This window comes from Moschus berezovskii, chromosome 2, assembly GCF_049115385.1.
Source record: "Moschus berezovskii isolate FMDL1 chromosome 2, NW_MosBer_1.0, whole genome shotgun sequence".
NCBI lineage: Eukaryota > Metazoa > Chordata > Mammalia > Artiodactyla > Moschidae > Moschus > Moschus berezovskii.
In genome coordinates this window covers 60,487,196-60,503,379 of record NC_142461.1, presented here as the reverse complement: position 1 = coordinate 60,503,379, position 16,184 = coordinate 60,487,196, and the positions used below count along the sequence as shown (strand labels likewise).

General features: G+C 38.8%; 1 protein-coding gene across 2 annotated transcripts in view; it reads left to right on the top strand.

The window, feature by feature from the left end:
- Positions 1-16,184, top strand: part of CNTNAP5 (contactin associated protein family member 5) — a 1,080,786-nt gene that overhangs the window by 464,402 nt on the left and 600,200 nt on the right. For both annotated transcript variants that reach the window (XM_055397661.2, XM_088842198.1), the window contains exon 4: positions 3,398-3,545. In XM_055397661.2, coding sequence (XP_055253636.2) covers positions 3,398-3,545 — 148 coding nt within the window. The remainder of the gene's footprint in view (positions 1-3,397; positions 3,546-16,184) is intronic.

Sequence of the window (16,184 nt, the reverse complement as noted above, 5' to 3'; positions counted from 1 at the left end):
TGTCTTTATTTTTAAAAGATTATTATACAAAAAGTATATCAATAAGTCTTACTCTTTTATCTGGCCTGACAATTTATGCCTTTAACTGAAGTTTGACTCAGGTTTCTTTTAATGTAATTATTCACTGGGAAAGTTTTAAGTTTACTGTCTTGAAATTTCTCCTCTGCATTTATTCATTTCTCATTTCTTATCTTATTTCACGTTAAATGAGCATTGGTGCTTCCATTGTTGTTGTTATCGTATTTTAGTATTCCTTCTTCTTTTATATTGGCTTTGTGACTATACCTCTTTTGTTTATTTTAATGCATTCTTGGTTTATTTAAATTTACTTCAAATTGATATACCATTTTATATATCATCTTATGGCCTTGCAACAGAATAATTCTCTTTAGCCTACATTCCGCATGCCATCCTTTGTGGTTTTATTGACACATGCTCACTTCTACATTTACAATCAACATCACAGTAGATTATTATTTTTCCTTTAAACTGAGCATTGACTTTTAAAATATTTAAGAAAAGAAATACAAATAGTCTTATATTTAGCCACCTATTTACCACTTTGCTTATTCTTCATCTGTTCTTATACACTGCATGTTCCATCTTGAATCAGTTTCTTTAGAGTGTAGAACTTATTTTACACTTCTTAACAGTGGAGATCTGTAGGTAATACATTGTCACAGCTTTTGTTTAAATGAAATTGTGTTATTTTCCCTTCAGATATGAAAGCTATTTTTGTTGGATATAGAGTGTGAGGTTGAGAGTTTCATACTTATAGCATTTGTTGGTCTCCATTGTTTCCTGAGAGAAGTCATCTGTCATTCCACTGTTGTTCAGTTGCTATCTTCAGCAACGGAGCTGGCATTGAGAGAATGGTATTTTTAAAGCATCTTAGTAGGGCCTTGGAATCCAAGCACCTGGAGAATAAGATTCTTTGCTTTTCATCCCAGTCTACAAATTCTTGTATTGCCAAACAATGAATTTCTTTGACCTTGTAGGAAGATGAACTGGTGCACTTGGTGAGCATTTGGTTGCAGCTTCCTTTAGATTCAATCTGCCTCTATCTCTAATTGTTTAGGCTGCTAGCTCTAGGAGGGCTCTGGGATCATGCATTGCAGACTTTGAAATCTCAAAACTTTGTTGCTTTGGGTCTGTTCAGATGTGTATTCACGGGACTATGAAACTGCAAACAATATGACTCTAGAATAGTAAGAAACATTGAAATGTTGAGATGTTGAGATCTCAGTATTGCAAGGGAGTGAGGGTCAGAAAGAACAGATTGTTTGTCCAATGTTACACAATGATGCCATGATGCTGACCATTTGGATGAGAATCCAGGATTCCCTCTTCAGAACACATGGCCCCTGAGGATTCCAAGCTCCCCAAATAAACCTTTTATCTATAATTTTACAACCAAGATTTCAATATAAGCTTAAGATATAGTTAGTCTATAAGTCAGTTAGAACATAGGAGAGGATTTCCCCATCACCCTCAGTGTGAATAAAGTCCTGTTTAAAATTCAGTTTCTATATGGGATGCTGAAAATACAGAGCCTCTACATGCTTGGGGAGTGGGTTGTAGGAAACACAATCAATGGAATCCAGAGAACTAAATTGAAGTCTCCCAAGATTGGTTGTAGAAAAACATAAAATATGTTCAATGCATCCAAGAGTGAAAAGCCACCAGAATCTTTAACCACCTCACAAATTCATGTATCGAATAAGTAAATTTTGAAAAGAACTACATTCTCCAGGGAAGAGTCTTTCCTAGGTGGGCAAAGGTTGAAGAGGTTTTATATCTGTATCAGTTGCTAACGTTGAAACAGGACATGTGGACGATAAGCCTTCTGAAGAGAACCATTTTTTTTTTTCCTGGATTGAGACAATGACCAAATCTTTGACAAACCTATGGAAAAGAAAGTTAAATTTGAATCTCAAGGAATTCCCCTCCCCCAAATCATTCTCTTGGATCAGAGTTTTGCTGCAAAGTAGAAAGTGAGCTTCTCTGTTCTTCATAAGCCACTTTGTGATTTATAATAGTGACTATATTAATTTTCTAATGTCAGAGTTATTAGCCAGTGGGTGTTTTGTGTACAGCATAAATGTCAGATTGTTAAAATTGCCCTAGATTCACTTCACAGATGTTATGAGACTACAATCGAAGTTAAGATTTGAGTCATTGAAATGGATTCCATTACATACATAAAATCCTTTTACTTGGTATTGTCTTTGGCCATTTGAGAAACCAATGGCTTGGTTAGTGTTGATAGAACATTAGCATGAAGACTTTACTCGTGAATACTTTAGTTGGAAAAGAAGACTGGTGATGATTCATAATGAAGCAAACTAATCAGTGTGCTACCTGACATCCTACCTTAAAGATTAGGTACAATCGGGATGATGAGAAAGTTCTGGGGATGGATAGGGATGATGGTTGCATAATAATGTGATTGTACTTTATGCCACTGAAATATATACTTTAAAATGGTTAAAATGCTAAATTTTATGTTATTCATATTTTACCCCAGTGGGGAAAAAAGATTAGGTAGGAGACTTTGGATTCCATATGTAGAAAATTTCTACCCCAGAAATCATTCATCCAAATGAAGGCTAGGAGGCATAATTTTAGTGTGTCGAATATCTCCCATGCTGTGTGTTCCTTTGCTTAACCTTCACAAGGAAGTATGAACATAAATTACATAAAAACCAGAGACTCCTGTTCTTCCTCGTGGAGCAATTGACAATGGAATTGAAAAGTGAGTGGCTGTAGAAAAGCCATATGCTTTGGGATAGGACAACTTTGAAATTGAATCATAGACTAATTATTAACCAATTAGATGATTTGAAGATATTTTTCATCCTCTTTTCTCTCTCTGTAGGCTTCAGATTTCTTTTTAGTCTATAAAATAGTAATAATGATCATGAAAAAGTCTTTGCTCAGTGACTGGCTTCAATTAATTGTAACAATTACTTCTATAAAAAGCCTTTTGTTCCATGAAGAGATTTTTAAGTTATCTTCCATACCACAGTAATTATCAGTGTTAGAAATATCAGAACTTCATTGTGTTATTTACTTAGTAGAGCTTTTGTGTGTCATGACTTATGACTTACCAGGGTTGACTTATTTATAAAATTTTGGGGAAGGAGTTTTTTAAAAAATAATGTACAGCAGTTCTCTCTCTATATATATATATATCTATATATAGATAAATATGAAACACATAATGCAGAATTTTCACCAGAGTTAAATTTCATTTGGAAGACCTGAGACATTGAGGATTTTCTTTGCAAGACTTTATGGAATGTCATGGTTGGATTTCCATTCGTGGTCCTTAAGCTCAGGTGACAGTGTTGCCATGGTGTCACAGACCTCACCTGGCTTCCATTTCTTTCCACAGACATTTGCAGGAAACATGAATGCTGACAGTGTGATGCACCACAAGTTACTGCATTCCGTGAGAGCCCGGTTCATTCGCTTTGTCCCCCTGGAGTGGAATCCAAGCGGAAAGATTGGCATGAGGGTTGAAGTCTATGGATGTTCCTATAGTAAGTACCCACACAAATTATCAGCACTGGTGTGTGTTTGCAAGTGGCATTCTCCACACTGTATCAGGTTGTTGACACTGAGAATGCAATCTAAATCATTTTAAAGTCATTTCTATAGTTTAATGACATATGCATATTTGAAAATGTGAAATTCAACCCAGATGTAGAAGAACATTTATTTAGGGATAAAGTTTGGAGATGAGATGATTGGGTTTAACAAAAAAAGCTCAAAATGAATAACTCTTGGAGTTTGAGCTATCACTTACCTTTGCAGTACTAAAATAATTTTAGTCCTTTCCCAGAAGTGGGGTGAAGCATTATAAAACACTTCCTTTCTTTGTTCTAGAAGGGAAAGAGAAGAAACATTTCAACTCAGTGTAATATGTGAGATGTTTCTCTCTTAGAATTATGCAGATACTACATTCTTCTGAATTGTTTGGGCTGAATTTAAAAGTAGAGCTCCATCTTTCAGAAAAGGAGGTCACAAACTCTAGAACTCTAGATCACTCTAGAACTGTGGAAAGATTGCCTTTATCTTGAAAAAGCACTTTTAGAAAGAATATTCTTAGAACAGATGCTCCAACAAACCATTAAACCAAGGAGAAGCTGCCTTGCATTCCAGCTCTTCTATCAAAAAGTACGGATATCTAGGGTGAGGGCATGGGTGTTCCCTAACCCAGGATCTCTGGGGCATCCAGATTCCTATGTTACATCTTCTCTTGATAATAATTGTCACAACAAATATTACCAAATACAAGTTTGTGTACACAATACACAATGAGGCCAAATAAACAGAAACATCAGAGTTTGGAGCAGAGAAATATTTATTGCAGGGACAAGCAAGAGAACTGGTTCAGTTCAGTTCAGTCGCTCAGTCGTGTCCGACTCTTTGCGACCCCATGAATCACAGCATGCCAGGCCTCCCTGTTCATAACCAACTGCCGGGGTTCACTCAAACTCATGTCCATCGAGTCGGTGATGCCATCCAGCCATCTCATTCTCTGTCGTCCCTGTCTCCTCCCACCCCCAATCCTTCCTAGCATCAGACTTTTCCAGTGAGTCAACTCATCGCATGAGGTGGCCAAAGTACTGGAGTTTCAGCTTTAGCATCAGTCCTTCCAATGAACACCCAAGACAGAACTCCTTTAGAATGGACTGGTTGGATCTCCTTGCAGTCCAAGGGACTCTCAAGAGTCTTCTCCAGCACCACAGTTCAAAAGCATCAATTCTACAGTGATCAACTTTCTTCACAGTCCAACTCTCACATCCATACATGACCACGGGAAAAACAATAGCCTTGACTAGACGGACCTTGTTTGGCAAAGTAATGTCTCTGCTTTTTAATATGCTATCTAGGTTGGTCATAATGTTCCTTCCAAGGAGTAAGCGTCTTTTAATTTGATGGCTGCAATCAGCATCTGCAGTGATTTTTGAGCCCCAAAAAATAAAGTCTGAAACTGTTTCCACTGTTTCCCCATCTATTTCCAATGAAGTGATGGGACCAGATGCCATGATCTTTGTCTTCTGAATGTTGAGCTTCAAGCCAACCTTTTCACTCTCCTCTTTCACTTTCATCAAGAGGCTTTTGAGTTCCTCTTCACTTTCTGCCATAAAGGTGGTGTCATCTGCATATCTGAGATTATTGATATTTCTCCCAGAAATCTTGATTCCAGCTTGTGCTTCTTCCAGTCCAGCGTTCCTCATGATGTACTCTGCATATAAGTTAAATAAGCAAGGTGACAATATACAACCTTGACGTACTCATTTTCCTATTTGAAATCAGTCTGTGGTTGGTTCCATGTCCAGTTCTAAATGATGCTTCCTGAAACTGATGCTTCCTGACCTGCAAACAGGTTTCTCAAGAGGCTGGCCAGGTGGTCTGGTATACCCATCTCTTTCAGAATGTTCCACAGTTTATTGTGATCCACACAGTCAAAGGCTTTGGCATAGTCAATGAAGCAGAAATAGATGTTTTTCTGGAACTCTCTTGCTTTCTCCATGATGCAGCGGATGTTGACAATTTGATCTCTGATGCCTCTGCCTTTTCTAAAACCTGCTTGAACATCTGGAAGTTCACGGTTGACATACTGCTGAAGCCTTGCTTGGAGAATTTTTAGCATGACTTTACTAGCGTGTGAGATGAGTGCAATTTTGCGGTAGTTTGAGCATTCTTTGTCATTCCCTTTCTTTGGGATTGGAATGAAGATTGACCTTTTCCAGTCCTGTGGCCACTGCTGAGTTTTCCAAATTTGCTGGCATATTGAGTGCAGCACTTTCACAGCATCATCTTTCAAGATTTGAAATAGCTCAACTGGAATTCCAACACCTCCACTAGCTTTGTTCATAGTGATGCTCTCTAAGGCCCACTTGACTTCACATTCCAAGATGTCTGGCTCCAGGTGAGTGATCACGCCATTGTGATTATCTTCACGTGAAGAATTTTTGTACAGTTCTTTTGTGTATTCTTGCCACCTCTTCTTAATATCTTCTGCTTCTGTTAAGTCCATATAATTTCTTTCCTTTATCGAGCCTATCTTTTCATGAAATGTTCCCTTGATATCTCTAATTTTCTTGAAAAGATCTCTTGTTTTTCCTATTCTGCTGTTTTCCTCTATTTCTTTGCATTGATCGCTGAGGAAGGCTTTCTTATCTCTCCTTGCTATTCTTTGGAACTCTGCATTCAGATGCTTATATGTTTCCTTTTCTCCTTTGCTTTTTTCTTCTCTTCTTTTCACAGCTATTTGCAAGGCCTCCTCAGACAGCCATTTCACTTTTTTGCATTTCTTTTCCATGGGGATGGTCTTGGTCCCTGCCTCCTGTACAATGTCATGAACCACCGTCCAGAGTTCATCGGGCACTCTATCAGATCTAGACCCTTAAATCTGTTTCTTACTTCCACTGTATAATCATAAGGGATTTGATTTAGGTCATATCTGAATGCTCTAGTGGTTTTCCCTACTTTCTTCAATTTAAGCCTGAATTTGGCAATAAGGAGTTCATGATCTGAGAACTGGTTACTCATGTCCAAAAACCCAGAACTCAACTGAATTTGACAGAACTCTTTAAAAGGCAATGTAAGGGAGGGACATGGTAAATTGTTGAAAACCTCTTGGTCCCGGAATCTTTTGTTCTTATAGCTGTCAACATAGATCAGGTAACAATGTTCCTGTACATCTCCAACAAGACAAATATTATTCTCTGTTCTGTAACTTTGTATCTCCATGTGAATGGAAAATTGTTATACCCTTAAAAGGTCAGAACCCTGAAAGGGTTCTCCTATATATATCAGTTCAGTTCAGTTCAGTCGCTCATTCGTGTCCGGCGATCAACAAAATTCTTAACTCTGAGAAATAGAAAACAAAAATTAAAGTAAAAGAAACATGTTCTAATCCATTTTAAAAAAAGCTAATGTGGAGTCATATTTGTTCTTCTCTATTACACTAGGAGGCTTATTTTACGTTGAACATCAAGCATTCATGCTGAAATAAAAGCGTATTTATATTCCTACTTCAGCCATCTATTTTGCTGCAATAATTCAATTTCTTTTTAACACATCTTAGTAAATTTGTTTTCTGTGTCCTGTCAGTTTTCTCTATTTTTCATGTCTATTGCTCTGAATGTTTGCACAAAAAGGTTCAGAGCATCTAGTTAAATAATAGACTGTACAACAGAGAGACCCTTGAGCACCATGTGTAGTTCTTTTCAGGTGATTGCCCCTTTGATAATCTGATGACAGCAAGGCAACCATCTCTTAAGAAAAGTGCTCCAACAAAGGAAACTATAAGCAAAGTGAAAAGACAGCCTTCAGAATGGGAGAAAATAATAACAAATGAAACAACTGACAAAGAATTAATCTCAAAAATATACAAGCAACTCCTGCAGCTCAATTCCAGAAAAATAAACGACCCAATCAAAAAATGGGCCAAAGAACTAAACAGACATTTCTCCAAAGAAGACACAGATGGCTAATAAACACATGAAAAGATGCTCAACATCACTCATTATCAGAGAAATGCAAATCAAAATCACAATGAGGTACCATCTCATGCCGGTCAGAATGGCTGCTATCCAAAAGTCTACAAACAATAAATGCAGGAGAGGCTGTGGAGAAAAGAGAACCCTCTTACACTGTTGGTGGGAATGCAAACTAGTACAGCCACTGTGGATAACAGTGTGGAGATTCCTTAAAAAACTTGAAATAGAACTGCCATATGACACAGCAATCTCACTGCTTTGCATACACATCAAGGGAACCAGAATTGAAAGAGGCACGTGTATCCCAATGTTCATCACAGCACTGTTTATAATAACCAGGACATGAAGCAACCTAGATGTCCATCTGCAGATGAATGGATAAGAAAGCCATGGTACATATACATAATGGAATATTACTCAGGCATTAAAAAGAATACCTTTGGGAGGAAGGAACAAGATGGTGGAGGTATAGGATGGCAAGACCACTCTCTCCCCCACAAATTCATCAAAAGAACATTTGAACATGGACTAAAGTCCACAAAACAACTTCTGAATGCTGGCAGAGGACATCAGGCACCCAGAAAAGCAGCCCATTGTCTTCGAAAGGATGTAGGAAAAAACATAAAAGATAAAAAGAGAGACAAAAGAGGTAAGGACGGAGCTCCGTCCCGGGAAGGGAGGCTTTAAAAAGAGAGAAGTTTCCAAACACCAGGAAACACTCTCACTGACAAGTCTGTGGCGAGCCTTGGAACCTCAGAGGGCCACATAACCGGGAGGAAAAAGAAAGAAATAATTAAAACCCACAGATTACCCGCCAAATGGTAACTTCCAGCAGAGAAGCAGTGCAAACGCCTGCATACACCATTAGCAAGCAGGGGCTGGGCAGTGAAGAGCCAGTTGAACTGCTTAGAGAGAGGACTGGGCTTGAATGCTGTGAGAACAATCAGAGAGAACTAACTGGGGATAGCAAAGCAGACTGGGATAGCTTCCCCATGAAAAGGCGGAAAGCTCTAACCTAACAATCCACCAGCCCTGCTCACAGAACAAAGGGCTGAGCAGAGCAAGCCAACTGTGGTCGGTCCTTCCCTCATCCCCTGCCGAGACAAGCAGGGAGGTCAGCCAGAGCCGGAGGGGGCAACCGCGGCCCCAGAAAGGTATCCAATACAAACTGCAGGCAGGCTTGTTGCTAATCAAGACTTCTTGGGCTTGGGCCGGTCGATATCCACCTGAGAAGGTGTGCCGGTTGTACACCCAGAAAACCGAGTGACAGGGACTGGGGAGGTGATAAGTCGCAGCGACTGTGCTCACCAAACACCTGGTCACCTGCGCTGCTCGGACCAGGGAAGGCACAAAATGAAGGCCCAACCAAGTCTGTGCCTTTGTGGAGTACCCGATAAACTGAACTTGAGCTGCTCAGACCTGGTAAGTGCATACAACCCAGCGCCAGCCTCGGACAGTTCCTATCAGAGCAACCTAGAGCCTGTGCAGTGTAGACTGGGACAACACACGCGCTGTGAGTGGGGGCAAACCCAGTGTGGCCGAGACGCTGCAAGCACTCCCCACACATGCCAGAGATATTTGTCTGCAGCGTTCCTCCCTTCCCAGAACAGGACTGAACAATTGAGCCTTAAAAAGTTCCACCACCGCCCCCTAGTATCAGGGCGGAAATTAGATAGTGAAGAGATCTGCAAACAGAAGCTAAAACAGAGGGAACCACGTTGGAAATGACAGATAGAGACGTCTAGAGACTACTCCAAGAATAAGACCAAAAACCAGAGGCAAGAGGCTTAAGCCCGAATCCTGAGAACACCAGAGAACTCCTGACTCCAGGGAACATTAATCAATAGGAGCTCATCAAACGCCTCCATACCTACACTAAAACCAAGCACCACCCAAGGGTCAACAAGTTCCAGAGCAAAACATACCATGCAAATTCTCCAGCAACATAGGAACATAGCCCTGAGCTTCAATATACAGGCTACCCAAAGTCACTCCAAACACACTGACATCACATAACTCATTACTGGACACTTCATTGCACTCCAGAAAAAAGAAATCCAGCTCCACCCACCAGAACATCGACACAAGCTTCCCTAACCAAGGAACCTTGACAAGTCACCCATCCAAACCAGACAGCGAGGAAACTACATAATAAAGAGAACTCCACAAACTGTCAGAAGAGGGAAAGGCCACCCCAAGCAAAGCAATATAAGCAAGATGAAGAGGCAGAGAAATACCCAGCAAGTAAAGGAACAAGATAAATACCCACCAACACAAACCAAAGAGGAAGATATAGGGAATCTACCTGATAAAGAATTTCGAATTTTGATGGTGAAAATGATTCAAAATCTTGAAAGCAAAATGGAGTTACAGATAAATAACCTGGAGAAAAGGATTGAGAAGATGGAAGAAAGGTTTAATAAAGACTTAGAGGAAATAAAAAAGAGTCAATATACAATGAATAATGCAATAGATGAGATCAGAAACACCTTGGAGGGAACAAACAGTGGAATAACAGAGGCAGAAGACAGGATAAGCGAGCTAGAAGATAGAATTGTATAAATAAATGAAACAGAGAGGAAAAAAGAAAAATGAATTAAAAGAAATGAGGACAATATTAGAGACCTCTGGGACAATGTTAAACGCACCAACATTAGAATCATAAGAGTCCCAGAAGAAGAAGACAAAAAGAAAGACCATGAGAGAATACTTGAGGAGGTAATAGTTGAAAACTTCCTTAAAATGGGGAAGGAAATAATCACCCAAGTCCAAGAAACCCAGAGAGTCCCTAACAGGATAAACCCAAGGCGAAATACTCCAAGACACATATTAGTCAAATTAACAAAGATCAACCACAAAGAACAAATATTAAAAGCAGCAAGGGAAAAGCAGCAAATAACACACAAGGGGATCCCCATATGGATAACAGCTGATCTTTCAACAGAAATTCTTCAAGCCAGGAGGGAATGGCAAGTCATACTTAAAGTGATGTAAGAAAATAAACTACAGCCCAGATTACTGTACCCAGCAAGGATCTCATTCAAATATGAAGGAGAAATCAAAAGCTTTACAGAGAAGCAAAAGCTGAGAGAATTAAACATCACCAAACCAGCTCTCCAACAAATACTAAGGATATTCTCTAGACAGGAAACACAGAAAGGGTGTATAAACTCTAAGCCAAAGCAATAAAGAAAATGGCAATGGGATCATATTTATCAATTATTACCTTAAACGTAAATGGGATGAATGCCCCAACCAAAAGACAAAGGCTGGCTGAATGGATACAAAAACAAGACCCCCATATATGCTGTCTGCAAGAGACCCTCCTCAAAAAGAGGGACACATACAGACTGAAAGTGAAGGGCTGGAAAAAGATATTCCATGCAAATAGAGACCAAAAGAAAGCAGGAGTAGCAATACTCATATCAGATAAAATAGACTTTAAAACAAAGGCTGTGAAAAGAGACAAAGAAGGAAACTACATAATGATCAAAGGATCAATCCAAGAAGAAGTTATAACAATTATAAATATTTATGCACCCAACATAGGAGCACTGCAATATGTAAGACAATTACTAACAAGTATGAAAGGGGAAATTAACAACTATGCTAAAGAGTGGGAGATTTTAATATCCCACTCACATCTATGGATAGATCAACTAAACAGAAAATTAACAAGGAAACACTAACTTTAAATGATACAATAGACCAGTTAGACCTAATAGATATCTATAGGACATTTCATCCCAAAACAATGAATTTCACCTTTTTCTCAAGTGCACACGGAACCTTTTCCAGGATAGATCATATCCTGGGCCATAAATCTAGCCTTAGTAAATTCAAAAAAATTGAAATCATTCCAAGCATCTTTTCTGACCACAATGCAGTAAGATTAGATCTCAATTACAGGTGAAAAACTATTAAAAATGCCAACATATGGAGGCTGAACAACACGCTGCTAAATAATGAACAAATCATAGAAGAAATCAAAACAGAAATCAAAATATGCATAGAAATGAATGAAAATGAAAACACAACAACCCCAAACTTCTGGGACACTGTAAAATCAGTGCTAAGGGGGAAGTTCATAGCAATACAGGCACACCTCAAGAAACAAGAAAAAAGTCAACTAAATAACCTAACTCTACACCTAAAGAAACTAGGAAAGGAAGAAATGAAGAACCCCAGGGTTAGTAGAAGGAAAGAAATCTTAAAAATTAGGGCAGAGATAAATGCAAAAGAAACAAAAGAGATCATAGCAAAAATCAACAAAGCCAAAAGCTGGTTCTTTGAGAAGGTAAAAAAAATTGACAAACCACTAGCCAGACTCATCAAGAAACAAAGGGAGAAGAATCAAATCAATAAAATTAGAAATGAAAATGGAGAGATCACAACAGACAACACAGAAATACGAAGGATTATTAGAGAATACTATCAGCAATTATATGGCAATAAAATGAATAACCTGGAAGAAATGGACAAATTCCTAGAAAAATACAACTTTCCAAAACTGAACCAAAAAGAAATAGAAAATTTGAACAGACCCATCACAAGCAAGGAACTAGAAGCTGTAATCAGAAATCTTCCAACAAACAAAAGCCCAGGTCCAGACGGCTTCACAGCTGAATTCTACCAAAAATTTAGAGACGAGCTAATTCCTATTCTACTCAAACTCTTCCAGAAAATTGCTGAGGAAGGGAAACTTCCCAACTCATTCTATGAGGCCAACATCACCCTAATCCCCAAACCTGGTGAAGATCCAACAAAAAAAGAAAACTACAGGCCAATATCACCGATGAACATAGATGCAAAAATCCTTAACAAACTTATAGCAATCAGAATCCAACAACACATTAAGATCATACATCATGATCAAGTGGGCTTTATCCCAGGAATGCAAGGATTCTTCAATATCCGCACATCAATCAACGTAATACACCACATTAACAAACTGAAAAATAAAAATCCTATGATTGTCTCAATAGATGCAGAGAAAGCCTTTGACAAAATACAACATCCATTTATGATAAAAAAAAAAAAACCTCCAGAAAGTGGGAATAGAAGGGACATACCTTAACATAATAAAAGCTCTATACGACAAACCCACAGCAAACATTATCCTCAATGGTGAAAAATTGAAAGCATTTCCCCTAAAGTCAGGAACAAGACAAGGGTGCCCACTCTCACCACTACTATTCAACATAGTTCTGGAAGTTTTGGCTACAGCAATCAGAGCAGAAAAAGACATAAAAGGAATACAAATTGGAAAAGAAGAAGTAAAACTTTCACTATTCGCTGATGACATGATCCTCTACACAGAAAACCCTAAAGACTCTACCAGAAAACTACTAGAGCTAATCAATGAATACAGTAACGTTGCAGGATATAAAATCAACACACAGAAATCCCTTGCATTCCTATACACTAATAATGAGAAAATAGAAAGAGAAATTAAGGAAACTATTCCATTCACTGTTGCAACGAAAAGAATTAAATACTTAGGAATATACCTACCGAAGGAAACAAAAGACTTGTACATAGAAAACTATAAAACACTAGTGAAAGTAATCAAAGGACACTAATACTTGGAGAAATATATCGTTTTTGTAGATTGGAAGAATAAATATTGTAAAAATGAGTATACTACCCAAAGTAATTACATTCAATGCAATCCCTATCAAGCTACCAACGATATTTTTCATAGAGCTAGAACAAATAATCTCACAATTTGTATGGAAATACAAAAAACCTCGAATAGCCAAAGCAATCTTGAGGAAGAAGAATGGAACTGGGGGAATCAACCTGCCGGACTTCAGGCTCTACTACAAAGCCACAATCATCAAGACAGTATGGTACTGGCATAAAGACAGAAATATAGATCAGCGGAAAAAAATAGAAAGCCCAGAGATAAATCCACACATCTATGGACACCTTATCTTTGACAAAGGAGGCAAGAATATAAAATGGAGAAAAGACAGTCTCTTTAACAAGTGGTGCTGGGAAAACTGGTCAGCCACTTGTAAAAGAATGAAACTAGAACACTCCCTAACACCATACACAAAAATAAACTCAAAATGGATGAAAGGTCTAAATGTAAGATCAGAAACTATAATACTCCTAGAGGAGAACGTAGGCAAAACACTCTCTGAGATAAATCACAGCAGGATCCTCCAAGACCCACCACCCAGAATATTGGAAATAAAAGCAAAAATTAATAAATGGGACCTAATTAAAATCAAAAGCTTCTGCACAGCAAAGGAAACTATAAGCAAGGTGAAAAGACAGCCTTCAGAATGGGAGAAAATAATAGCAAATGAAACAACTGACAAAGAATTAATCTCCAAAATATACAAGCAGCTCCTTCAGCTCAGTTCCAGAAAAATAAATGACCCAATCAAAAAATGGGCCAAAGAACTAAACAGACATTTCTCCAAAGAAGACAAACAGATGGCTAACAAACACATGAAAAAATGCTCACCATCCTTCATAATCAGAGAAATGCAAATCAAAACCACAATGAGATACCATTTCACAGCAGTCAGAATGGCTGCTATCCAAAAGTCTACATGCAATAAATGCTGAAGAGGGTGTGGAGAGAAGGGAACCCTCTTACACTGTTGGTGGGAATGCAAACTAGTACAGCCACTAATGGAGAACAGTGTGGAGTTTCCTGAAAATACTGTAAATAGAACTGCCATATGATCCAACAATTGCACTCTTGGGCATACACTCCGAGGAATCCAGAATTGAAAGAGACACATGTACTCCAATGTTCATCGCAGCACTGTTTATAATAGCCAGGACATGGAAGCAACCTAGATGTCCATCTGCAGACGAATGGACAAGAAAGCTGTGGTACATAGACACAGTATTACTCAGCCATTAAAAAGAATGCATTTGAATCCGTTCTAATGAGGTGGATGAAACTAGAGCCTATTATACAGAGTGAAGTAAGCCAGAAAGAAAAACGCCAATACAGTATACTAATGCATATATATGGAATTTAGAAAGATGCAAATGATAACCCTGTATACAAGACAGCAAAAGAGACACAGATGTATAGAACAGTCTTTGGGACTCTGTGGGAGAGGGTGAGGGTGGGATGGTTTGGGAGAATGGCATTGAAACATGTATATTATCATATTTGAAACGAATCACCAGTTCAGGGTCGATGCATGTTACTGGATGCTGGGGGCTGGTATGCAGGTATAACCCAGAGCGAGGATAAGGGGAGGAGGGAGGTAGGAGGAGGGTTCGGGAGCGGGAACTCATGTACACCCAGGGCAGATTCATGTTAATGTATGGCATAACCAACCAATATATTATTGTAAAATAATTAGCCTCCAATAAAAATTAAAAAATAAAGATAAAGGAAAAAAAAAGAATATCTTTGAATCAGCTCTAATGTGGTGGATGAAACTGGAGCCTATTATACAGAGTGAAGTAAGCCAGAAAGAAAAACACCAATAGAGTATACTAAGGCATATGTATGGAATTTAGAAATATGGTAACAAGTCAGACACGACTGAGCGACTTCACTTTCACTTTTCACTTTCACACATTGGAGAAGGAAATGGCAACCCACTCCAGTGTTCTTGCCTGGAGGATCCCAGGGACCGGGGACCCTGGTGGGCTTCTGTCTATGGGGTCACACAGAGTGACACAGCAGCAGCAGCAGCAGCAACCCTATTTGCAAGACAGCAAAAGAGACACAGATATATAGAACAGTGTTTTGGACTCTGTGGAAGAAGGTGAACATGGGATGATCTGAGAGAATAGCATTGAAACATGTATATTATCATATGTGCAACAGATAGCCAGTCCAGGTTTGATGCATGAGACAGGTTGCTCAATGCTGGTGCGCTGGGATGACCCAGAGGGATGGGATGAGGAGGGAGGTGGGAGGGGGGTTCAGGATGGGGAACACATGTACACACATGACTGATTCATGTCAATGTATGGCAAAAGCACTACAATATTTTAAAGTAGTTAGCCTCCAATTAAATAAATTTAAAAAAAAAAATGAAAAGTTTCCACAGTAAGGTTCTCAGCTTAGCTAAAGCCGAGATCTTGACCAAGAAAAGAGCTCCTGACTTTGAGATAGTCTCATCCTACCAAGATTCCTTTCCAAGGAGTCTTCTCCAGGAAAGCTCTGCATCTAGTAAGTACATCCTCTAAGGCAGTGGTCTCCAACATTTTTAGCACTAAGGACCAGTTGTGTGGAAGACCATTTGTCCACAGACCAGAGCTGGGGTATGGTTTCGAGGTGATCAAACAGATTATTTTTTTTCAAATATTGACCCGAATTTTTTAAAATTTTGTTTTATTTATTTTTTTAAAGCTTATGCTTGGAATTCATCTCTTTTTTTTGTTTTTTTTTTTTTTAATGGATGCTAATTATTTTACAATATTATTTTGGTTGGTTTTGCCATACATTGACATGGATCCGCCCCGGGTGTACATGAATTACCCTTCCTGAACCCACCTCCCACCTCCCTCTTCCCCTTATCCTCCCTCTGGGTCATCCCCGTGTAGCAGCCCCAATCATCCTGTATCATGCGTCGAACCTGGACTGGTGATTCGTTTCACATACAATAATATACATGTTTCAATGCCATTCTCCCAAATCATCCCACCCTCGACCGCTCCCACAGAGTCCAAAAG